General features: G+C 41.5%; 1 protein-coding gene and 1 long non-coding RNA gene across 2 annotated transcripts in view; one reads left to right on the plus strand and one right to left on the minus strand.

The window, feature by feature from the left end:
• Nucleotides 1–7,891: 7,891 nt before the first annotated feature.
• REDIC1 (regulator of DNA class I crossover intermediates 1) overlaps nucleotides 7,892–24,695 on the minus strand; it is a 29,904-nt gene continuing 13,100 nt past the window's right edge. Inside the window, exons 3-13 of the mRNA XM_074870011.1 lie at nucleotides 23,685–23,820; nucleotides 22,680–22,812; nucleotides 22,121–22,187; nucleotides 20,177–20,377; nucleotides 17,083–17,192; nucleotides 12,632–13,164; nucleotides 12,302–12,374; nucleotides 11,553–11,613; nucleotides 10,939–11,005; nucleotides 9,753–9,835; nucleotides 7,892–9,195 (exon numbers count right to left, since the gene is read on the minus strand). Coding sequence (XP_074726112.1) covers nucleotides 8,578–9,195; nucleotides 9,753–9,835; nucleotides 10,939–11,005; nucleotides 11,553–11,613; nucleotides 12,302–12,374; nucleotides 12,632–13,164; nucleotides 17,083–17,192; nucleotides 20,177–20,377; nucleotides 22,121–22,187; nucleotides 22,680–22,812; nucleotides 23,685–23,787 — 2,049 coding nt within the window. The 5' untranslated portion in view covers nucleotides 23,788–23,820 and the 3' untranslated portion in view covers nucleotides 7,892–8,577. The remainder of the gene's footprint in view (nucleotides 9,196–9,752; nucleotides 9,836–10,938; nucleotides 11,006–11,552; nucleotides 11,614–12,301; nucleotides 12,375–12,631; nucleotides 13,165–17,082; nucleotides 17,193–20,176; nucleotides 20,378–22,120; nucleotides 22,188–22,679; nucleotides 22,813–23,684; nucleotides 23,821–24,695) is intronic.
• Nucleotides 20,795–22,241, plus strand: LOC141944049 (uncharacterized). Its single transcript, XR_012629137.1, has 2 exons — nucleotides 20,795–20,903; nucleotides 21,418–22,241. It is a non-coding gene; the product is annotated as an uncharacterized LOC141944049 (long non-coding RNA).

The raw sequence follows: 24,695 nt of genomic DNA on the forward strand, positions 1-24,695 counted from the left end.
TGGTAGCTCTGCTGTCAAACACTCAATTTTTTTGCATTCTCCCATTTCCTTCTGCTCTAGCTACTATCACAAAACAACTACTGATGGATTGGTTTCTGCTGAATGGATTCTACCATCTGCAGAACTGAACTGCAGGCAGTAGCAGTACGTGCTCCCAAATTTTCTTGAGCGTTTTCAGGATCAGACCCCCCAGGCATCCAGGCTGGGTGGTGCCGCATCCGAACCAAAGTCATCCATACAGTGCTGCGCAGCCTTTGATTTGTGCGTGGCATGAGGTGCTTGCTTTCAAGGCTGCTACAGTTTGTAGGAAGTAGGTGGGGAAGTTAAAGGTAAGCTTAAAAAAAAGTCCTTTTTCTCCGATCTCAGTGGTCCCCTGCTGAGTTGTGCTGGGCTGGTTGAAGAGACTTGCCGGTGATCATCCTCTGAGGTGGTGTCCCTCCAGCCACCCGCTGCCCACGCAGAGCTCCCTTGCATGAATGTACTTGGGCTCTTCAGCTGCTGCAGTTTCACTTCCAGCAAATTCGTTTGACCCAAAATGAATGGCATCTCAGCCCTTCTTCTAATGGAGAGATTAACGCATTCAACCATCAAGCAACCAGCTGAAATCGGTGGGGAAATAGTTATGTGCATTTGCCATAAGCAGTTCCACCAGTCTCATCATGGGGCTGTTCATTAGCTGATCTACAGGGCAGGTTTTCACTCACTTGTTTAACATACGTGACCTACCTAATACCTCTGTGTGTGTGTAGTTAATTGAGAAGCTCTGCATAGAGCTGGAATTTGGAAAGCTTTTACCTTTTGAGAGTTAACTGCAGTACTACCAGAAACATTTTCTGCATCTTGATTTTGATTTTAAAAAGGCAACAAATCCCCTCAGAGACTTACGGAGGGAGGTGGAGTTGTTTTTTTAAAGATCTTTGGGTCTGGGTTTCAAGGAGAATACAAGGATCCATCTGTTTTTCAGACAAGTGAGACCTGTGCCTTAGTTAGCACACTCTTGAGTTTGGGTACTGTGATATCCCATGAAAGCTATAATAGAATCCATAATGCTGAAAATAAAAGCAGGCTGTCTTATACAGAGCAGTTAAGATGTGTATTGTACGAAGGAAGAAAGAGGAGCACGCATCCAAAATTACCTGCCCACATTAAGACCATCACCACTCAGGGATGGGCTTAGGTGCATTTTATTGCAAGTAGAAGAGGGGACAGGGAAATTAAAAATTTCCAAGCAAGCCCTAATTTTTGGATTATTGTTCAGAAGCTCATGCTGAGTAAACAGATCTGCACAAAGATGCAGGAATTGCGCATAGCGCAAGGAGAGTAGAAGAGGCAGTGCACTGGTGCCAGGGAGCACATCCATTGGAGCGGGACTCAGATGTGAGAAGGAAAACTTAAGGCACCCCCCCTTCCAACAAAGCAGTGAACCACATGCCCATCCCTGTTGGAAAGAGTTTATGCACTTGCTTAAATTTCACCAAAGGTGGTGAAAGTGGATGGAGAGGTGGGGAAGTTCTACGCCTGAAGGAGCAGTGAGGGTTTTGGGGCCTCTCAGGGAGGTGGTTGGAGATGCACCAGCAGTTTGAGAGCAGAGGGGGCTGGATTAGCTAAACTTTGTAACAAAGGTGATATGTGAAACTGAGATTGGATCAGGTTGCTGAGGAAACACGGACAGAAAGAGCAAGGAGCAAATCTCTAGGAGGGGTTGGAGGAAGGAAGCAGGGTATAAGGTCTGGGGGATGGTCCGCGTGGCGAGTGTGGCGACATGGTGCCTCTGCCACACCACCACATGATGACAGGGGACAGTGTCAAAGCTGTCCTGAGTGGAGGGAAGCAAAGATGGAAGATGGGCACTGGGCTGAGGATGCAGCAGCTTCTGCATGAACAACTCAGCATGGATTGCTGCGCCTGAGCAAGTCAGACGCAGTGTCGCTTTCCAGAGCCAGTCCCTTCGTGCCAGCTGAGCACTAAGTGAGAAGAGAGCCGGGATGTCTCACCCTGCAGACCAGAGAGCCTTGTTTGCTGTCCCCCTCTCCCCTTCAAGGGCAAGAGGACAGGTACTGGGCACCGTCACCTTCTGGTAGATCAACCGCATCGGAGTCCTTTGGTGCCTGTATTTGCTCCCTGCGGTGCCATTTCTACGCAGAAGTTGGTTTTCCTTTTGATCTTTTGATAAGTAGATTGAATGGTCTAAATCTCTCTCTAAAAGGTGTTTTTTTTCCCAGGATCTCAGATATTCATAGGCTTGTTCTTCAGGTTTTTTTAATATTTCTGGAACATTGCACTGCAGTTTGTTAACTGCTTAATCTATCAAGACCACATATGTAGAGAGAATTACCCCCGGTTCCCATGCCCAGCTCCCTGTCCCCAGACACATTTGCTGGTTCGTGCACGGTGACAAGTCAGGTGAGCAGGGTGGGCCCTCGGCACCGCGCTCTAGGCCAAGCCCTGCTCTGCCATCATGTCCTGCCCTTCTCCTTCTTAGCAGGGTGCCCACACGCTTGAGGACATTGTGGTGCATTTTGTTTAAATGGACCCAATTGCTGATTATTTGCTTGTAGCCTGTCAGTGTTGCTCCTCACCATCTCCCTGATCTTGTTACTGGCATAGTTCATCATCGCTCCCAGATAACTGATGAAGCGATCCTCCAGTCTCCTAAGGAAGAGGTCCTCACCAGGCGCCTGTGCAAAGCTCTTCCCCAGCTGCTGCGTGGGTGCCTGGAGGGAGGAGCACGGTGAAGCTCCTGGAGGTGACAGGGGACATCAGCACCCCAGCAGTGTGACAAAGGCTCCCAGCATGCCCAGAAACCCCAGTGAGGGGCATGGACTAGACTGGTTCAGACTTCACCAGGCAAAGCATGAAGTGTGGGTGCTGAACAGGCAGCTGTAGCACAGCTGAACTGCATTTTAGTCCTTTTCTCCAGAACTGTGGGGGGGTTTGTATTACAATGCTCAGGGCTGATGCTGCCCTGCCTGATCTGTCTTACACGTGTCTCTCTTCCCCTTGGGCAGTGCTGAGGCATTTGCAGCCTTCCCACCCACACAGCTTTCCTTCTTCTCAAAGCCATTTCCACAGCTGAGGCTGTTGAGGCCCCACATCCCCGGCCAGCTGTCGCCAAATCCCTCATGCAGATTGTCCGTCTGAAACCTTCAGTCAGCGTCACTTAGCATTGCTGCGGTTGTGGAAGGGGAGGTTGTCGGCAGTCACATAACATGCTGTCCTGCAAACACCAGCTGATGTCTCCACCCCCACAGTGGCAGTCGTGGCCTGCAGCGAGTGGCCTGGTCCCCGCTGGGAAGTGGTGCTTTGGAGTAAGCCTTGCTGTGAAATTGGTGCTTGGTTTAATCTTTTCAAACCCCATCTGACTGCTCCTGATGAGCTCCTTCGTTTTGTCCAGGGTGTCTAATACGGTAGTGTGCCCTGTCACCGCAGTCAGAGCTGGTCTCTGATGCCATGTGGCTTCCCCCCTGCCCTCCTGGCATTTGGGGTACCCATAGCCCTGAGGTTGGCTGGGGGGCAGAGGGGGAGGCGGCTGCACCATGTGGTATTGGAGCTGGTGGGGCTGGTGCTGGTGTTCCTGCCACTCTCCTCTCATGGGCTGTTAAAAATGATGGAAAAACTCAAGAGCAAGCAAAGTTTTTGTAAGCTAGGTGGTGGATGACTGCCACCCCCAGCCTGGTACCAGCTGAGGTAGCTTTTATGTTATCTCTATATGTCAGCTTTCATTATGGTGGGTGGGATTCACAGGGAGACACTGAGGGCAGCGGGACCCCCCAGGTCCTTGGTGGGCGAGCGATCTGTGCCCGTTGTTAGCCACGCCCCGATGCACCGCTGCGGGGCTGCCACGCACTGTGGCTGTGGCACTCAGGGACCAGCTGGTGTCAGGGTGAAATACCTCTGCTCTTCACTGCTGAGGGGAAACGTGGTGAGCGGAGGCAGGAGATGTGCTCCCAGGAGGTGGGGGCAGGGCAGCAGCACCCAGCCTTGTTCCTCACGCACCCCCAGGTCTCATTCCTCCAGCCCCGGGCTCCTGCCTTGCTCACAGCACAGGGAGGAAACCGCTGCAGGCAGCGGCTGCCTCTGCAGCAGCCACTGTGAGCAGGCACATCTTCTCTGGCGTCACCTACCTGGCACGATTTGTCCCTCCATCCTCAGCCCAGGTGTGTGGTGATAGCAGCCAGTCATGGCTCAGAGCATCCAAGCAGGGCTTGGACACGGCAAGCTCCAGGGATCCCCAACAGCCTCAGCTGGTCTGGGGTTCTCTGAAAATTTGGAGTGCAGGTTCTCTGGAGAGCAAATGTCCTTCCAGACCTCCTGTTTCCTGAGAATTACTCTAGCCCGGGGAACAGAGTTAACCTTCTGCAGTGCGATGTATTGGCTTGTCCCATGATCAGCTGCAGCTCTGGGTCCTTTCGCCAGGCCAGTCCCTGTGTGCTGAGTGTGACACAGCGTCAGTAAATCACAGCCCTCTCTCTGCAAGCATGCACAAACAGTTGATTTGGAAATGTTTTATCTCAGCTCTATTAAATATAACAGGAGCCCTCTTGCAGCTTCCTGCCTCATCTCCACTGACTCTGTCTTTTAGCCCAAGATTCCACATGCAGCCGGTGTATCAGCACCCTCTGCAGCTGCCTGCCTGCTGCGCGGGAGCTCACTGCAAGCTGGTCTCTGTTGGCTTTCGCATCCAGAGAGCTGCAGCATCCAGAGCGAGCGCTGTTGAGGTGTAAGGTGTGAATTTACAGCAGTGTGTCTAGGAGAGAGGGTGAGCGTTTGGTATTCCGCTCACAGAGTTATGAGACCTTGCTGGTGTTCGGTATCACCAGCCCTGGAGCAGCAAGCTCCGATTTGGGTACCTGGGACTGTCGCCTCTAACCCATCAGAGGCTGTCAGTGAAAAGAGGCTGCAGAAGCATTGCAGAAAGGTCATTCTCTTTTGTGGGGATAGATGAGGCATTGGATGCAGGGAGTTGAGTATTTTTTCCAGGAAACTCATCCTTCCTGAATCTGCTGTCTGCTAAAACCCTTAAAAAGCCAATTCACAAACACTTTCCACCTGAGAAATAATCACTTGTATGAAGACTTAAGCTTCTCATTTCCTACAATGATAATCCTTCACAAAAATGAAATAAGGATTTCTACAAAGTTTGTTGAGGCTCTTGGCATAATAACATCCAGCAATAAACTGACCCATTAATGAAACAAAATTTCTGTTGGTGCTTGCCCAGAAAACCTTACCTTGCAGGTTACTGTAATTAAGAGCTGATTTTACAGGAATAAAGGTTACCAGCTGCATATTGAAACTGCTTCTGACTGAAGCTTAGGGTAATGTTTTCGGTGAGTCTTTCTTTCCATCTGTATTTAGAAGCATTCAAGTGCCACCGTTAAACCAATGCTCCCAGTCTTCAGTTAACTACAGGCACCCTTCTGTCCTTTTCCCCAACAAAACTCAACTTATAATTGTTGCTTACCAAACACAGTTAAAACCATACACGTTTCTGTGGCCTCCCTGGAGGCTTAGCACACTGTGAGGAAGATTACCATGGATGAAAAAGGAACCTCTTTGCCTATGCTATTGCCTCAGAGAAAGCTGGTGGTGCCTGGATGTGTATAGTGGGATGACGGTCATTACTGGAGGTTACAAATATCGGTGGATTAATATCATCGGCTGCTGAAGTAGCAAGTGAAGAAAGCTGGATTTGAGGCTACTGCTGAGAGCGAGAGGAGATTCCTGTTAAACCAAACTCAGCTCTTCCCAAAAGTTACAAAAAAATCAGGTGAGAGAAAGCACCTGAGCAGAGGGGAAGATTGGCACCGAGATAAGGACAAAGCATGATTCTCTTCTAATGCAATAATAGTAACATAAATACTTTAAAATACTTCTCTAGTGGCTAAAAAGAGCACACTACCTTATTTATAATCATTGCCAGCACACATACCACTACAAAGATAGTTTTCTTTCTTCTGATTGATTTGCAATTACAGGTAAAAATCATAAGGTAATTGGATTCTATACACTCTCATCCAGAGGCTTTGGAACATGATTATCTACGGTGATTGACATATCCCAAGTGTTGAATTATCCCATTTGAGACATGTATGCAGCTCTGATGTACAGCCAGTCAGAAAATGGGTGTCTGGCACTGAGCAGCGTAATTTCAGCCCTTACTGGGAAATGGTGCAATCTAGGCTGAAACCTGGCTGGAACCGGACAGATTTTGAGAGTTTCTATATTAGTGACCGAAGTGAAAATAAGCTTTACCTACTGAAAGGCTCTAAATTATGAGAGGTATGAGAGATAACTTAATAAGGAGGTATTGCTTCATTTGAAAGCCCCCACATATACATAATACTGTGCAACCAGTTCTCTTTTCCCAGTTCTGACCTGCACTCTTTGTCCCATAGGGTCACACGAGCAGACTGGTAATATGTTCCGCTCAGAGGGTAGTTCTGCAGATCATGAGTATCTGCCTGAACTCGGGTACCTCACTTCACTGTAAAACAAAATAAAATTCAAAAGTCCCAGCACCGACGCCAGAAATCAGGAGCGTAACTTCCATTGCAAGTTAATGGCAGTTTGCCTTGGGTTGGGCCACTTCAGCATCTCTCTAAGCACAGCCACCGGAGAACGCTCTGGCCATGTGACAATTTTACATCTGCCAGTCTAATAAAACGCCTCAGATCTCAAATGTACAATGCTGGAGCTTTTAGCTGTGACGTGGCCTCTGCCATGGCATATTGCAGGAGGCTGGCAGACCAAGCGAGCCGGGCAGTCCCGGTGAGGAGGGCCGTGACGCTGGACACTCGCCATTGGGAAGGCCAACAGGTATGTACCAGGCATGGGGGACTGCCAGGAAAACGCCTGCCTTCGAGGTGTCCTAACGCCGGGCAGCAGGGGCGGCTGCTGGTGTGGCACAGTCTGCACGGGCTTCGTAACGCGGGGTGAACAACGGTGCCTTACAAACCCCAGGTAATGGCTGAGCTTTCAGCAAATCATAGCTGTTACTCAAATAAATTATAGTTCCTGTGAAGAAGATGAGCATTGCCGTTTCAGATGAAAAAATTACTTGGGAGCTCACTTTAACAATAAATTGAGTCAACCTAAAAAAGAAAATCTGCTTATGTCAAGCCTTACGAAGTGGGCAGTGAATTGGCTAAATGATAGTTACACGTTTCAGAAGTCCAGCTGTGCAAACCACTTCCCATGTATGCAATTTGTATATATAAAAGACAATGCTGTTTTCTTCCAAGTACAGAAAAGTCTGCTGAAATTTCTGAAACCCTATTTTTAAAATGGCATAGCCATAAACTTGCAAACTGTTGAGCAGTGTAGACCTTCTTTTAAAATGGGCTCTTATCTTCAAAAATAAAAGCCAGCAAAAAAAAAAAAAAGCCAGCACAGCCACTACTTTGATCATGATAATGGAGACAAAGAATGGTGACGGGTCTCATCAGGGCTGGGTGACACACAGCCCTTCATCCACAAAACCTTTTATTACAAAATGTAGAAATAAAAGAAACTGACCTGGTGAGAATGAAGGCAGTGAATCCTTTAACAGCTGTCTCCAAGGGAGAAAATATAATATATTAACCTTATAAAAGCAAATCTCCTGCACTATTTAAGCTATAGTCTCCAGCATAGCTTCTGCCCAAGCCCATTTGTAATGAACAGGATCCCTGCCCGCAGCCAGCCGGCTAATGCCAGCATGTACACCACACACTTTTATACACACACACACATGTAACATCTACAGAGAGAGAGAGATGTGTATGGAAGTAAAAGTGTATGGATATACAAGTGGAAGATGTCAATAACAGAGTGAATCTCCCTGACGCCTTTACTAGGAACTTTCTTAGAAGGAAAGAATATCACCTAGAAACAATATTATCAGAAACTTTTATTTGTTGTAAGTTGTAGCTTCACACAAATACTGAAATGAAGATGAAAGCATTTCAAATTTTCAATCTGCAGGCAAAATACGAACACATAAAAGATTTGTCAGTATTAATAGCCACATAATGAATCAGTAGAACTGCTATGGAAGGAAAAATTAAGCTTTTTTTTTGGTAAAAATTAATAAGTTAGTTCTTTTAAAGTTACATTCTATGTGTGCAGATGTAGATTTTCTGTTGTTTTCCATTTTTGTACTTAGGACAAACATATGGCAGTGGGTAGCTTGTCTGTTAAAATGGATAAGAATCAGACAACAGTTCTGAACTAAGAGCCACATCAAATATGTTTTGAAGTGAAACAGACTCTTTCCACTACATTCAAGAGAAGCAAAGTCAATCCCAACCTACAGAATCCTGTGGATATACAGTGGGGACGCCAATCTAATGCCTAAGGTTTACATTTACTAGGCTATTGTAAAATCCTATGTTAACAGTTAGAGATCTATAGCAATCCATACTTAGAGGCAGCAGTCAGTAGATAGAGATCTATAGTTAATACTAATTTAAAGCAAACAAACAGCAAACAAATATTTTGTCTAACCAGGCTAGAAAAATCAAGATATGCCAGTTAAATGAAACACACTGAGAACAGGACAAAACTTCTCTATTCTTCACATGCCATTCTAGCTGGTCAGTGCTTATCTCTCTCCTTCATTATATTAACGTAATTCAGCACCTCTAGAGTCCTCCTGCCAGCCAAGCTCAGATACTCGGCTTCAGCAGAAAACGCCGCTGTTGCGGCCGCGCTGCCCGTGCCCGCAGGCTGCAGCCCCTCATGGGCCGGCATTTCGTGCCCTCCAGCGGTGCCCGCGGTGCTGGGAGGAGGGACCCCCCCCGGGCTGCGGGCAGAGGGGCGGGAGCCCCCACAGCTGCACACCCGCATCCTGCCACACTGGGTGGCAACATCCACCTTCTCTGCTTCTGGAACAGAGCTCTCAGTCTGCGACCAAACATCACGGCGGGTACTGCGAGTGACATGCCCTCTTTTGAGAGCTTGGTGTAAGGAGCTGCCCTCAGATGGGGCGGGCTGGTTTTTACTTTCCTCCTCTGTGGCACATAAAATAGACCTTTTCTCCTGAAGATGGTTTGCTGCTTCTCTAGTCAAAGTACTGCTGGGCTGGAGAGGTCTGGTGTGAGAGGTCTTGGGGCGCTCTGTGCTTGCTGAGCCTGAGACTAGGTTGGCATCACTGATCTTCAAGGACTGATTGTTCAGATATTCCTTCTTTTTGGCTGTGTCTTCCTCTTCAGACTGTTTGAACAGAATTGTGTGAATGCAACTGTTTAAATAGTTCAATAACTAAGGACTACATTGATGACCAAGTTAATTAAATAAACAGAAAGGCCAGATTTTGGTTGTTTGTTTGGTTTTTTAAATTCTTTCTCCAAGGGTGTACTTGTGGCCGTTGTTGAAGAGAAGGTGGGTAAGGCAGACCTTCACTTGCACACAGAATTTATATTCTTACATTGTGGCATTTTGGTGTTCAAGAATGGCTGAAAACACACGGTGTGTCAAATCCACCTGCCTTACAGACATGTGATGCGAGGTAGCTATACATCAAGGAAGAATACAGAAGTCACTTTACTGTAATTCCACAAGGCCTGGTATTATCAAGAGACCAGACCACATGTCTGTTAAACTACTTAGGAAAATTTACAGCTAATCTTTTCTTGTCTTGTTGCCTTGAAGTTGCCTTGTACAAAACAAAAACATAAATAAGATTCCAGCTACATCCACCCTTAGATTCACTCAGGCATACAGATATAATTCAAATGTACCCTGCAAAGCCATAAAGGGGCAGTACACACCATGTCAGGACTAGAGCTGAAGCAGCTTTCTGTCTGCCTTGGCGAGTAACAGGGAGACTGGCTGCTGACTGATGACTCCACATCTGAAAAATGAGATGAAAAGGAAAGAAAGCTTACTCACCAAAAATTCCCCAAACATCCAACTCTCAAGTACAGCACGTAGAATTAAACATTACTACAGCTGATGCAATTTTAAGGTACTGTTTAAAGAATGAAGTGTTAGCGAGGTCAATCTAGTTCTTGGCAATAGCCAATTCTTCTCCTCTCGAGACAACATGTCTTAACAGAAAGTGTGCAACGGGTGCCCCAAAGCTTCAGCTATGCTGTTAATCAGCAGCCTACACCAGCAGCAGAAATGTGCTACCCAAAACGAGGAAAGACTCTGCAGAGCAAGGGCGGGGAGAGACCACAACAAACTCCCTGCACACACTGGCTGCCATGCAGGTTACATCTTTTTCTCTTGGAGGCCCTCAGGAGCTCTTCTGCTCTGCAATACAGCCAGCACAGCTGAGCCCTACAGCTAATGAGGGAGCAGAAAGGATGTGGGGTCTCCCTGCTGATTCCTCTCACTCTGTTCACATGTGGAATGACAGCATATAGTCTAGTGGGAGAGAATAAATATTAGTAAAGACTGGACCAGTAAAATGGCACATGTCAAACATCTAATGAAGATATTAATTAATACAAAAAACATGTCAAAGATTTTTTCTGATCAACAGAGGTCTGCAGGAACAGAAGGAAATAAAATTACCGGCATTTACTTGGCACTTTTACTATATGATGATGTTAGTAAACTTGAGTCATGGTGTTCAGATAATACTCTTGACCTCTCTTGTGGATTTATATTATTTTTAGCAGTTACCCCGACTTTCAGAGCTATCTTTTCAGTTTAGGGGACAACTTTGGAGGAAATGGGACAATGAAAAATATGTGTGTAATACTCACCAGAGAGAAGTTAACCTGAATTTACCTCTTCAAGGAAAAGCAAACACAGATAGTTCTTAGTTACCTGGTAATGCTAGTCTTCTTTAAACAGTACTGTGTGAATCAAAAATACAAGCCCTCATCAAATGTAACATCCTAAAAAGGTCAAAACACTTCTCCCTGGATTTAAAAGTAACTGTTTCAGTTTCACATGTAAAGAAAAATCTGATTTTTCAATTAATAATGTATAAATGGTACTAACCCTTCTCCACCTTGTGAAGATTTGAACTCACTCCAAACTTATACTCTTTCTCTTGTGCTGCTGTGAACTTTTAAAAATAATTGTGTTAATAGTGAGTGTTCAGCTGGATCAGCTCCTCGGGTGAGGAACATTCAGTTTCTGTATTACTGCACTGTATTGCAAAGTATTTTAAGAGGTACAAAACCGCTGAGCAATACTGCATGTACCTGCGTGACTTCTACAGGCAAAATATATAAAATATTCTTTATATGTATACTGGCATAAAGCTCCTTTACAATACTGAAGTGTCCTCCTTATAATGTCTGGGCACTGCCTGCAGAATCTGATCCTAAGGGTTAATGTGTAACTTTTGCACAATGTATTTTAGGCATCAGCTTAGGTGTGAATCAAACGATGTAAATGACAGCCTGAAAGGGCTATCTATCTGAACGACTTCACTAGAAGCTGTTCTTTCTGGATTCCTTACATAGACCATGACAAAAAAGGAACTTCCTCAGAAGTGAATTCAGTGAAGCTAAATTCAGCTTCTAACTGCTGCGGACATTCCTTCTCCATCTCAAATGAATGGTACAAACAGTAGGTTTGACAAAAATTATGTCTCTTTAAAAAGTTACCTCTTCAAATCCAAAGAGCTGGTTCTGTCTCCAGGCTGATTCTTTCACAGACTCATCATCACTGAGGGATGCAAACACAGAGTTCTCTGGTAAGTGATTTCCCCTCCTGTACTTTTATTTTCTTTCTGAATTAAAATCATTACTGGTGACATTTTTGTCTTCAATTTTTATTTTTTCTTCAGTAACCATGAAATGCTTCCCACTATTGAGAGCATTGAACTTATTTCTGAACCTGAGATGTAACACCAAGAATCTGTTTTTCACAAACTTCACTTCTGTTGAAACACAGTGAGCTTCAATATGAGAGATGACAGAAGATAGCACTGCTTTGTAAAATGGAAGGTGTTATGGATCAGAGACTTTAATAAAACTGTTTTGTAAAACATGGGGCACTCGCATATGCTAACTTTAGTCCAGGGAGACACTAACTTCCTCTGTAATCAGTGGAAGGAGACAGGGTCTTTTAGAGGGCAAGTCAGAGCAACAGCTTAACTTCAGGGACTCAGAATTGCCCCATGAAACAGCCTTTCTCTGTACTTGTTATAGACAGATGAACAATGGTATAAAAGACTTACCTGTGCATAAATTTATTCTCATTATTGACTACTATTTTTACTGGGAAAACTGGGTCCTCAGTAATCCTTTTGGAATTTTGCCTTCATATCCTCTTAGCAGGATTTCTCCAGTTCAGCAAGGTCTCTGCAGTTACCACTAGTGTGTAGATGATTGATAAGTTCTATGGCACTCACCTTTTTTTTCTTGAATCGTTCTCTACATTCTCCTTTAAGTTAATCTGCTGATCGTGATGATAAGCAAATGACTCTAAAATAAAGAAGTAAACCTTGATTTTAAAATGCAATCACATAAATGCAATTTAAAAATAAATGCTTCCGTGAACTTTTAAAAATAATTTAAATAATTGGATTTAAAATGGGCTCTTTTTAATTTTAAATTGCTGCATTCTGAAGACTCATGACATGGTTTTTGGTCAGGACAGACACATCTCTGGTTATAAAAACATATGTCTTTAAAAGGAGAATAAAACCCAGAATATATGTCCTTAAAATAATGACACGCACCATTTTTTTCAAGGTTTGCAGGTTTTTCTTTCTTTTCAGAGGGTATGAAGCAGTGCTGTCCCTCATGACAGTCCTGCAGGTGGGTTTTATGAAGTCCACTGGTATTCTTGTAGCTTGCACTTGAGGCATTGTTACTTTTAAGTAAAACCTGTTTTGGAGCTGTGAAAATGCCTTCAAGGTGTCTGTCTACAGAACTTTTTTTTGTATTGATTGCAGGATAAGCCTCTCTAGTATCATAAGGATAATTTCTGTTAGTCATTTGATTTCTATCATCAGGATCAATGAAAAAAATGGCAGTACTGCTTTGGTTAACAAAAGGATTAAAATGCTTTGTGGAAGGATTATTATGGATTGGTTGGCTCTCATCTTCAAACAGTGTCAGAAAGGAACAATCACTTCCATCTTGGGGAGCTTTCAGTTCTGCAGTTTCTTTCACAACATCAAACAATGATTCTTTTATTCCTTCACTGTTTTCTGATTCATTACTGGTCATTATCACTGGATTTTTGCTGGCAGAATTCATATAGCCCAGCCTGGGGGTGGGGGGTGAGGTGGAGAGGGGGTAGAAAAGAAAAAAACAGTTTGCTCAGTACATAAATAAGCAAAATACTAACTGCTAACACAACAAACTATGATAACTTGATGATAAAAATCTCAAAGACTTTACTGCTCATCACACTTGCTGTTGTCCCAAATGTACATTATTTCAACTGAAATTGTGTCCTGTATTTTATTTCCACTTTATAGTAAGGTTGGTTTAAAAGGCGTTGTTTCATGTCTCCAAACATCCCAAGACATGAGTCATCTTCCTGAGTCGGGAACTGTGATTTATAAAATCAGCCACAGTATGTCACTGCTGCTCCACCAGCTGACTGAAGAAGGCTACTTTGGGGGGAAAAAAAAAAAAAAAAAAAGAAAAAGAAAAAAAAGAAAAAGAAAAAAAAATAGGAAGACAGCTTATTCCGTTCATAAAAATAGTTTATTCTTCAAGACTACAGTTCTCTCCTGTACTGAAAGCTCACAATAAGCTCTGTGTGCTGCTTAATTCCTGATCTCTTGAGCAAGTGTCTTCCATTCGTACTTGAGGTCAGTAACCCTAATTCAGCACAGAATCTTTCTGTTCCACTGTCAGAAGGCCAGTCAGACATTTTGTTTTGCCCATACTTCCCTACTGTGGCGGTGTGCTCCCTGCCCCCAACCCGACCTGTATTTCCCACAACCCTGCTCAAGTGACAACCACCAGGGGTGGTGGTAATGGATATCTCTGGTCGTGATGGCTGCATCCTACTCAAAGTGGATTCGGGGGAGACAGATAACAACACAATAGCCAAGGACTAATTTGAACAACGTGCCCACCTAACCACAGTACTGGTCAATGTCCAACTCACGACAAATTTGGAAGAAACTAACACCTGTAGTTCGTATGCAAATATGACTATAAGTCAATGCTCTTACTCCATAAATAGTGGACAGCCCAGGGCCCGTTGAGCTCTCCTGCACAGCAATGGACTGCAGCCAGGATCTCCCCTTGAGCAGGGACGCCTCTCAAGGTTACTCCTCGAGGTTGAGAGATTCCTTGCCGCAACAGATTCTCGGTAAGTGATTAACAGCATGCTAAACTTTGAAATCTTAAGTGATATAAAGGCTTGATTGTGCATACATAATCCTTTAGACATAAACTGTTGACCAAGTTTAGGACTAACTCTTTTCTGAGGAGTTTAGAAAGCAAGAGGGTCCATTCTGAACCTTGTGACTCAACTGGAAGCTCTCCCTGACAGTTTTGTCTGACCCTGTCCTCCATGTAGTAAATGCCAAGTGAACCTTGCCACTGAATCTTGTTAAACCACTGTCACATTTACTATCAAACTTTGTTAAATCGCTCTTTTATATCAATAAATACATTGCTACTTCTCTCTTACGAGTGAAGTGTGTCACTCTACCCACGACACCTACCCCACTTCTGATAGTAGTGGTTTTGAAGATGCTATCGTGCTAGGATTATTAGCATGAAAGCTATCATGCTTTCATCTACTTGGCTCTTAATCTAACACCTTCACTGCTTTTTTCTAGACTTGATCTGCTGATTGACCTTTCAGAAAATCTGAGCAAAAAGTTGAGGCTTCTAAAGCACAGACAACTGGCAAAGGTGGCTGCTCAAAAAAATGCCCTTTCTTTAAAAAATTTTGAGCAATGCTATCAATGGAACTTGGAAACTGAAATGTAGTACAGAAAACTCTTACTGGAGAAAAATTCTGTAATGTTTTGATCAGCAAATACTTGGAACTGGATAAAGATCCTAGAGAACTTAAATGAGAAAGTAGTGTCCTCTACTTGCAGAAACCTCTCCAGAACACTTTTAAAAGGCTAAACACACTAGAGTTTGTTTCTGGAGAAACTTGCATAAATCTACATGAGGAAGGTAAAACCATTTTGTGAAGCAGTTCAGAGGCTCCTTCTTCACTCCAGCTGAACATTTTGTAATGCTAAGTAATAGTAGATGAGGAAATAAAACATCTAAAATTTTTAGTTAATATTTAATGACAGCTCTCAGACGTATGCATGTTGATTACATCATCAGTATGTTACAATTACATTAAACAATTGTGTAAGTTTATACTCTACTTTTTGCATACAGCAAAAGAAACTCCCTTCCCAGGAGAACTGCCAGCTCTTGAGGTATAAGAATTCATGGCTACAATGGATGAAAACAAAACAAGGGTGATACAAATAAATGGATTTGAAGAACAGTTGTAAAGGAGATGTTGTTAGTGAGCCATGAATGGGCAGAGGACTAAGGAAGGTGCCACAAACTGATGAGTGGAGGCCTGAGGGCCTGTGGAGAAATGAAAGGGGATATGTAGGTGAGATAAGGTTATGTAGGGCTTTAATGTAAGGATTTCATCAGGAATTCACCAAGATATACAGCAAGGTGAATGTTACCTTCATTTTAGGTTTTGCTGGAGATATTGGAAGAAGCTATGAGAAGAGAGAAAGAGAAAGTTAAGGTGGCTAAGACTGGAAGGTGATGTGTTCATCTGTTATCATGCGGTCAGTGAGCTTATCAGTCACTTGACTTCCCAGGCAAACAGGCTGTAAGTACTTCAGGAACAGCAAAATAATATGTGGTTTTTTATGGCTTGTTGTGGTTTAATCTCAGCTGGCAATTAAGCACCACACATCCGCTCACTCACTCCACCCATACCAGTGGGATGGGGAAGAGAATTGGGAAAAAAAAAGTAAAACTTGTAGATTGAGATAAAGACAGTTTCATAGGATAGGAAAGGAAGGGGAAATAATAATAATAATAGAATATACAAACCAAGTGATGCACAGTACAGTTGCTCACCACCCACTGACCAATGACCAGCCAATTCCCAAGCCATGGTGTCCCTCAGCCAGCTCCCACCAGTTTATATACTGAGCATGACGTCATATGGTATGGAATATCCCTCTGGCTCATCTGAGGCAGCTCTCCTTGCTATGCCCTCTCCCAGCTTCTTGTGCACTCCCAGCTTCTGCTGGCAGGGCAGTATGAGAAGCTGAAAAGTCCTCAACTTAGTGTAAACACTGCTCAGCAACAACTAAAACATCAGTGTGTTATCAACATTATTCTCATCCTAATTCCAAACCACAGCACTATACCAGCTACTAGAAAGAAAATTAACTTAATTCCAGCCAAAACCAGGACATGGATCTATCCAGCCAAAGTTAGAGACTGACAGGAACTTTCAACCAGACAGCAGACTTACAGAATAAAAAGGGTAAAGAAAGATTACCCCTGTAAGACCCCTAGATCCAAGGCAAGAGCCCATGGAAAGAAACTGAAATAAAATGTTTAGTATAAATTAGTCTGGCCCTAAACCCTCTGTGATTAAAAAGATTTTTAATCAGCATATACAAAAAGAAATATATTGTAGATTTCTATCCAGTCTTTTAAAACCAAAGTGTGTATTCTCATACGAGTATTACTGAACTAACTCTAAAAAAAGAGAAAATGCTATAGTAGGATCACATATGAAACAGAAGGAAAGAAAATGCTTTGTTCCTGGAATCCCAAATGTAAACAGTGTAGGTGGAGAAGTTGCTCAGCATCAAGGTCATCAGAAAAGCACTTGCAACAATGACCAGAACTAATGAGAGCTGGGGCAGCTACCCTCCCTGTGGCCTCTTAGTAAATCTGTGCTTCTCACTTGGGGTGAATTCAGTAACACCATCATGTTTGTGATGTTGCAAAAAATAGATTATGGTTCCAAGCACCTACCTATAATTCACATTTTGCTGCCTTTCAGCAAATTTAAATAGATTGGTATGTTCAGTCTTTGCATTTAATTTCAATTTTTATTTGAAAAGCTTCAAAAATCAGTGAAAAATGATTAATCAAGATTATCTTAGTATTTTTCTTATTTAAACTTGACTGTTATTTCTCTTGTTAATGTAAAATCACTGCCTACCTATGCAATGGCTTAAACAGTTCCTGAGGCACTGTATCAGACTTCTTGAAAATACACTGGCTCAGAGGTTTTATTATCCAAGGGTCTTGATCAGAAGAACTATTTCCTGGCTGAGAAAACAGGAGAAGCTATCAAACTCTGAATATATATAATAGTTATAGTGTTTAAAACTTTAAGGTTGGGTTTGCGAACAATATACATGTTTTCCCACTATTTTTACTTCTTTTTATCTTTACAGTGGAAGCCCAAACCTCCTTACAGCCCAGCTGAGTTCTGTATAACTCATACTTTTCCATATTTGCATATCACTGTTAATATGGAAAGTGTCCTTTTAGCACCCTGTCCTCCCATAGTATGAACAACCTTGATAGACTGTAACAAGCTGATGTTCCGCTGAAGATCACATAATCTGGTCTGGAAGGGACCTCAAGAGGCATCTAATCCCACTTGCTCAAAGCAGGGCCAGCTTCGAGGTTAGGCCAGATTGTTCAGGATTGTTCAGGACTGAGATTCCACAACCGGTTGGGATGGCCTCTTCTGGTGCTTAGCTACTTTTGTGGCAATATTTTTTTCCTATACAAACACAGTTTCCATTGTTGAAACTTGTGACTTTTACTTCTTGCCATTTCACTGTGTACCTCTGGCTCTGTCCTGTCTGTAACTGTTTAGACTGTGGAAGACAGCACTTAGTTCACCCCATAGCCTTCTCTTTCCCAGGCTATGAAAGCCCCAATCTCTCCACACTCATCATGTGCTCCAATCTCCTAACAGTTTTTGTGACCCTTCATTGCTCTTGCCACAGTTTGTTGATCTCTCTCTTGTACTGGGGGTCCCAGAACTGGACACATTATTTCAGATGTGTTCTCACATATGCTGCTCAAAAGGAAACAATCACTAGCCTTTGACTGCTGGGTATGCTGTTTCTAATACACCCATCTATGTAGTTGTCCTTCGCTGCTAAGAGGGCACACTGCTGACTCACGTACAACTTCTTGTCCACCAGCACCCCCAGATCCTGCTCTGCAAAACTGCTGCCTAATCAGTCAGGCCCCACCTGCACTGACATGTGGGGTTATTTCTGCCAAGGTACAGGGCTTTGTATTTCTCGGTGTCAAACTCTATGAAGTTTCTTGTGGCCTTCTGCTTGTGAAGATCCCTCTGAGTAGCAGCCCTGCTACTGTAATGATCACTCGGCCAATTTGGTGTCATGCATGAACGCGTTGAGGGTGCATTCTGTCCCATTGTCCAACTCTCTAATGAAGATGTACCGGACTTGGTATTAATCTCTGGGGATCCCTGCCATTACTGACCTGTTGCCAATTAGACTTTAGCTGACAGACAACTACTTTGAGCATGATGGTAACAGCCATTTTTTTACCCATCTTATTGTCCACTCATCTGGTTCGTACATCCCCACTTTGGCTACTAGGATCAATGGGAAACCTTGTCAAAAGCCTTCCTAAAGTCGAGGTAAATATCTGATGCTCTCCCTTATTCATAGAGCTAGCAATTTCATCACAGAAGGCAGTCAGGTTCATTAGGCACAGTATGGTCTTGGTAAATCTATGATGGCTGTTTCCAGTCACCTTCTTCATGTACCTTGGAATTTCCTCTGGGAGGTCTAGCTCCATAATCCTTTCAGGGACAGAGGTGAGATAATACTTCCCCAGATCGTGCTTACATTTTTGCAGATGGGCATAACATTTGTGTATTTCTTGTCACTGAGAAGCTTTCCTGATCACCACAGTCTTTCAAAGATGATAGACAACTGTCCTGCAGTGATGTCATCCAACTCCCTCAATATACTTGGGCACACCCTGTCCCAGTCCTATGTATTTCTTTATGTCCAGGTTACTAAGGATTCCCTAACTTGTTCCTCCACTACTGTTTTGTACCATTCTCCCCCAAACTCTCTACTGAGCTTTAAGATGTGCCAGAGAGCTGACCTTGTCAGAAAAGCCTGAAGCAAAGTAGGTCTTGAGTGCCTCAGACTTTTCCATGTCCTTTGTCACTAGGTCTCAATTCTATTTAGCATTTTCCTTGGTTTCCTTTTGCTGATGACATACCTATAGAAGTCCTCCTTGGTGCCCTTCTCACCTCTTGTGAGTTTCAGCTCTGACCATCCTAATGCTACCCCTCCAAGCTCAGGGGATGCTGCTGTATTCTTCCTGAGTTGCCCATGCCTCCTTCCACAGTTCCCTTTTGCATCTGAGCTCACTCAGGAGTTCCCTGGTTTAGCCAAACTGGCGTCCAGGACCTACTCATTCTCTTGAACACTGAGGTGGACTGTCCTTGTGTTTTGAAAACATCCTTCTTGGACTCCTTTGTCCTTTAGGTCATCTTCCTGTACATTTCTGCCTACCCATTCCCTGAACAACCCAACATTTCCCCTTCTGAAACCCTGAAGTACTCCTTCCTCCCTTACCTCAAGACTTTAAAATACCACCGGTGATACACATAGAATTTGTTTTATTATTTTCAATAAATAATATATTTTCTAAAAATAGAGTATATTTGCTATCACTTTTCTAAGGATGATTTTTTTAAAAACCCCAAAGTTAACAAAAGGAAAAAAAATAGTAATATGCATCAGAAAAATAACTTTCAATCATTTCTTAAACTTAACTTGAGTTGAACATCAGGCTTTTCTCAATCCTTTTAGGAGCATTGAGAATACTGTACGAAGTATGTTACTCACTGAGACACTGCATGATTACAAATTAGGTCACAGTGATCACCTGGGATCATATGATACCCAGTTATACTAATTGTACATTTAAGAAAGCTGTATTTATAACTGTAATAAATTTCAGTTTTCTTTAACCAACTTTACAAGTCAGAAACAAAAGAAGGTCAGTGGTATGTGACTAACTCTCTTTCTGCATATATCAGCGATACTGAGAGCTCAGTGAACAAAAGCTCAAGTTAAGCGTATTTTATAACAATAAAAGAAATATATTTGTATATTCATTGCCACCAGCCTACAGGAAATGTTGATTCATAATTATCTTCACCATTATGCTAATTCTACACCCCAAATAAATGAAAGTTAGTTTAAAGTAATTCTGTGGAAATGACAAAATATTAACCAAACCTGGGTTTGCAGCTTCTCTTCATAGGTCTGTTCCCAAGTGTTGCCCATTAGCTTTGTGTTGAAATTTTCTTCAAAAAGTTGTGTGCAGTTAGAGGACCAAAAATCAGAAGAGGACAATGGACAGGCACTAAAAGCTCTTACTATGTTTTCTTCATGTTCCATACAAGAGTCAGCATACTTTAATTCTGTTACTTGTGATAACTAGACAAAACATAGCCAAGAGATATTTATCTAAAACTGTTTTGACGTAAGCATAAAGTTCAAAGTAATCAAAACTTTCCATTTCTTTTACATCTCTGCAAATATACCACATGCAAGTGAAAATATTCATGTATTTTGATATGATTTTTTCATTACAAACATAAGGTAATAAGGGCTTATTTTAGGGAAAAAATAAGTACCTACTTAAGTTGAAGCATGTACACAAATGTTATCCTGAGGAGAGATGGGTATAAATACATTTTTAGCTTTTAGTGTAGGTAAATGATCTGCTGACTTGGTTCTTATGTAGTAAAATGAAAAATATTTTAATCCATTGAGGAGAGAACTCCAGCATGTTGTGATACCAACAATGTTATCTCAAGCAGATCAAAACAGGAGATATTTGAAGGCAAAACTCATGGCAGTCATGTCTGCAATCCAGTTTATCCAGTGAAAGAGCACAAACTACTGATGGAGTGCAAAAGCCTTGTACATTAATTGCACAAAATCTTTGCACCACAAAACTGTAAGTTTCCAGAAAACTGAAAATTATTATTTTTATAGCCCCTCTTTCTGCTTAATAAAGTGGATATACCTTAATTAATTAAATTGGATATACTTCAACTTAATAATATTTTCAAAACAATTCTTTGCAACATACAGGCCTTAGACTTTATGTTTTGATCCATATGTTAAATTAGCTTTCTGTGTGTGCACGCTGCATTATCAAGTGTTTTAATAAACTGATGTAAATATGTCCGTACAAGTGGAGGTTGAGGAGAAACTTAGCTATCATTTTGATCCATTATTTCTGGCCACACCAAATCTGAAAATATGTCCTCTCTGTCTTCAAGACCTTCCCTTATGACTATAAGGGAAGGCTGACTTAACGTGATATCCAAAAAAGTAGTGGCAGCTCATGGTGATCTTGGCTGAAACACATTAGACAGCTAAACTTTTCACCTATACTAAGGAATTCTTCCCAACTCAAAAGAAAGGAACTTCTAACACCAGAAAAACATCTTTCTTTCTCATCCTAGGTAAACATGCTTTGGCAACATGAATGGGTCAAGAAAATACAGAAAAATACTGTGCAAGCATCTTTTGCAAGCACCTTTCCCTCAGAGTCCTATCTGATATGAACAGCAGAAATCAGTTGAGCTGTATTATCAAGCAAGTCTGAGTCATGTAAACTGTCTTCTAACAGATTTACTAACTTGATTGGGTTTTTTTGTTTAGTTGTTTTTTTACAAAACAGTAGAATGGGTCATTAAAAAAAGCTTAAATTCCATCTAGAGAATGTTTTTTGCTGTAACCTCAATGAGCGTATGAACTTCCCAATTGTACCCACTGAGACTTGTACTTAAATTCCTCTTAAAGACTCACTTCTGTCTATGCTTCTCATATTTCATCATTTCACATTTTTGCATATTGTTTTTAATTTACTTGCTGTTGGCCTCAGCCTCTTTCCCATAATGTCTGTCCTTTGTGATTAGCTTAGAGCACAGGTATTCTTAATTATTTTGGAAAATGCCTAAAACAAGGTGAGTCTTTCAAGAAATATGTAAGAAATAGCAGGAACAAATATAAAATATGACTGGCAAATAAAATATCAATATAGTCTTAAAGAGGAAGACTTTACATGCTTCACTATCCATGAGATTTGGTCACTGAAAAATCACTTAAAAATACAGTAGTTGCTGCACATTTTTAGTTTTCCATCAGTGGGAACAATAAACTTACATTATGCTGGTATTTTACTTTCTCTGAGAGATACTGCCTTCTGCTGTCCAATACTTGTTTTTGTAACCTTGTAAAATGAATAAAAACAGCCTAATAAATACAAGGTATAAGATTAAAAACATTCTGAGTATTAATTTCAAAATAATTTAAGAATAATTTTCCACGCATCTTAAAAAGGCCTGATTCTTAAGCAGTTATGAGCAGCCAGTGTGTGAGTCAGCCACTTCAGGGTGTCTGAAGTTGGATGAGAAAACAGTGCAAGCGGAAAACGCTATTTGAATAGCCTGGTCTGTGAGATAAACTTAGTGTATGTACCTGACATGAGTAAAGAAACATTTTTTTAGAAAACCTCTCAGCTTCATGTACAGATTTTTATTTACAATACATTTATTTACTCTCCTGTAGTAAGAGTATCACTGGAATGCTAGGAGTGATTATGAAACTTCTGTCTTAGAATGGTATATGTATGTTTACTTAATACCCTAAATATAAAACCATCGTGAAATACCTTTTCCAGAACTTCATTATATCTTAATTACTGCCTATTTTATACAAGTACCTGTTCTGGATGCCATCTAAGTTTGACGTATGTTGTGTACGTAGTGGTGACATGGGAAGCTCTACATTGTGCCTCCTAACAGGCATTTTTACATCTTCAGTGATATCAATGTGGACTGGCTTCCTCGTGTTCTCTGCAATGAGAGTATCTGGAATGTCAGCGCTGGGCTTGAAGAAAGTTTTGAGCTTCCTGAATTTTCATTAGAGTGCAAAAGTTGTTGGTTTAGGTTTCCTAATCCATTTAAAGCCATATTTTTTGCTTTCTTTGTTACTAGCAATGCAAGAGCTTTCTTCTAAATGGCATTATAGTATAAAATTATTTATGGTCAGCTGCTGTGTGTAGACAGGCTCTGTTGCCCTCCTCAATCACCTAATCTTCCTGAGCACAGGATAACAAATTTTCCACAATCTGGTTTATGAATATGTGACAGAGGATAAGAATCATAGAATCATTTAGGTTGGTAAAGACCTTTAAGATCATCAAGTCCAACCGTTAACCTAGCACTGCCAAGTCCACCACTAAACCATGTCCCTAAGCACCACATCTACATGTAAAGAGTTAGCACTCGAGTTGCAGAGATGGTTTTTTAGGAGCTTAATGATGGGTTTTAAGAAAGATACTCTGGGTAGAACTGACAGACTATTCCAAATGCCCCACAAAAGTTATGAAAAAGGAAATGAAACACAAATGGACCCATTCAATGGCAAAGAGAAAAGGAAATGGATGTAGGTTAAAATTAATGAACGGAATGAGGAAGGTGCATGTTACACGGCTTTAAAGGTGAAGTAGGCAGTACCAAGGTTATTTGATTCCTCTTATGTCTTGACTTTTTATTCAATCATAGTTTTTGTATTTACTTACAATTTTTTATTTTAAAAGCAAAACAACACTTATTTGAGCATTAAGTTATAAGTGGAAGAACAAGAACTAAAATAATAGCAGTAATAATTAAGGATAACTGATTCCATTAACTGTGAAGTCAGAACACTGTTACACTAAACTCACCAGTGTTGTCTTTTTTGGTTGATATCTGGTTAACAACATACAGATTGAGGAGATCTAAACTGACTGCTGAACTTTTAGGAGACGATACTTCCAGAAGCTTCATCTTTGATTTAAGTTTCTTCTTTTCAAAGAATTCCTACATTTGTTAAAAGAGAGAATAAGTTTTTGACAGAAGCTTTAACAACACATTAGCAGCATATATAATTCCTTTCAAATTATTATTCAAGACTTAGTAAATAAATCCTAATAATAAAAGCACATGATTAAATCTCTCTGAATTTCACACCCTGTTATTTAGTTTATTTTTATTGCCTTGAAAAAGACTGCAAGTCTTAATCTAGTCATATTCAAAATAAATCACTGTTCTCTTGATGCCAAAAACAGTCCTTAAACACTCATGCCTCAAACTTTGTGTATGATCATTAAAAATATTTATTTAAAATAAAGGACATACCAAAATGCTGCAACAAAAGTCTTTAAAAGTTTAAACTTGGGCTTTTTAGGCAGCTTATAAACTAGTAGGCAAATAAATCAACAAGATTACATACACACAGCCATCTATAATGACACAAAGGGTTTATTGTTCTCCAAATTTGTCTTTCTCAACATTGAAAATAGTCTTGTGACAGAAAAAAGAGAAAAAAGTAAAGAAGAAAAATCTCTAAGACTGGGACTTCAGAAAGGCTTTTTGTTGTGAGAAATAAAAAGAGACATGACTAACACTTTGAATATATCAGGCAGATAATTCTGGAAAATTTAGGAAACAAAAATCTTCAATTTGTAGGGGACTATTAGTAATCATCTTAAAATCACTAGCATCAAGCACAGCAGATGAATAAATAAAACCAGTAAGATTTCTTTATTTTAACCGCAGGAAGGATATTGAAAACTGAAGGCTATGCCAAAACATATGCTTTTCTTCTGAATTGTAATTCCTCTCGTGACTGCAGATTACATGTAACTAATATACTCAACATGTTTGTTGGTAACAATTTTCCAGTATAATTTATT

Source organism: Strix uralensis, chromosome 5 (genome assembly GCF_047716275.1).
Source record: "Strix uralensis isolate ZFMK-TIS-50842 chromosome 5, bStrUra1, whole genome shotgun sequence".
Classification (NCBI taxonomy): Eukaryota; Metazoa; Chordata; class Aves; order Strigiformes; family Strigidae; genus Strix; species Strix uralensis.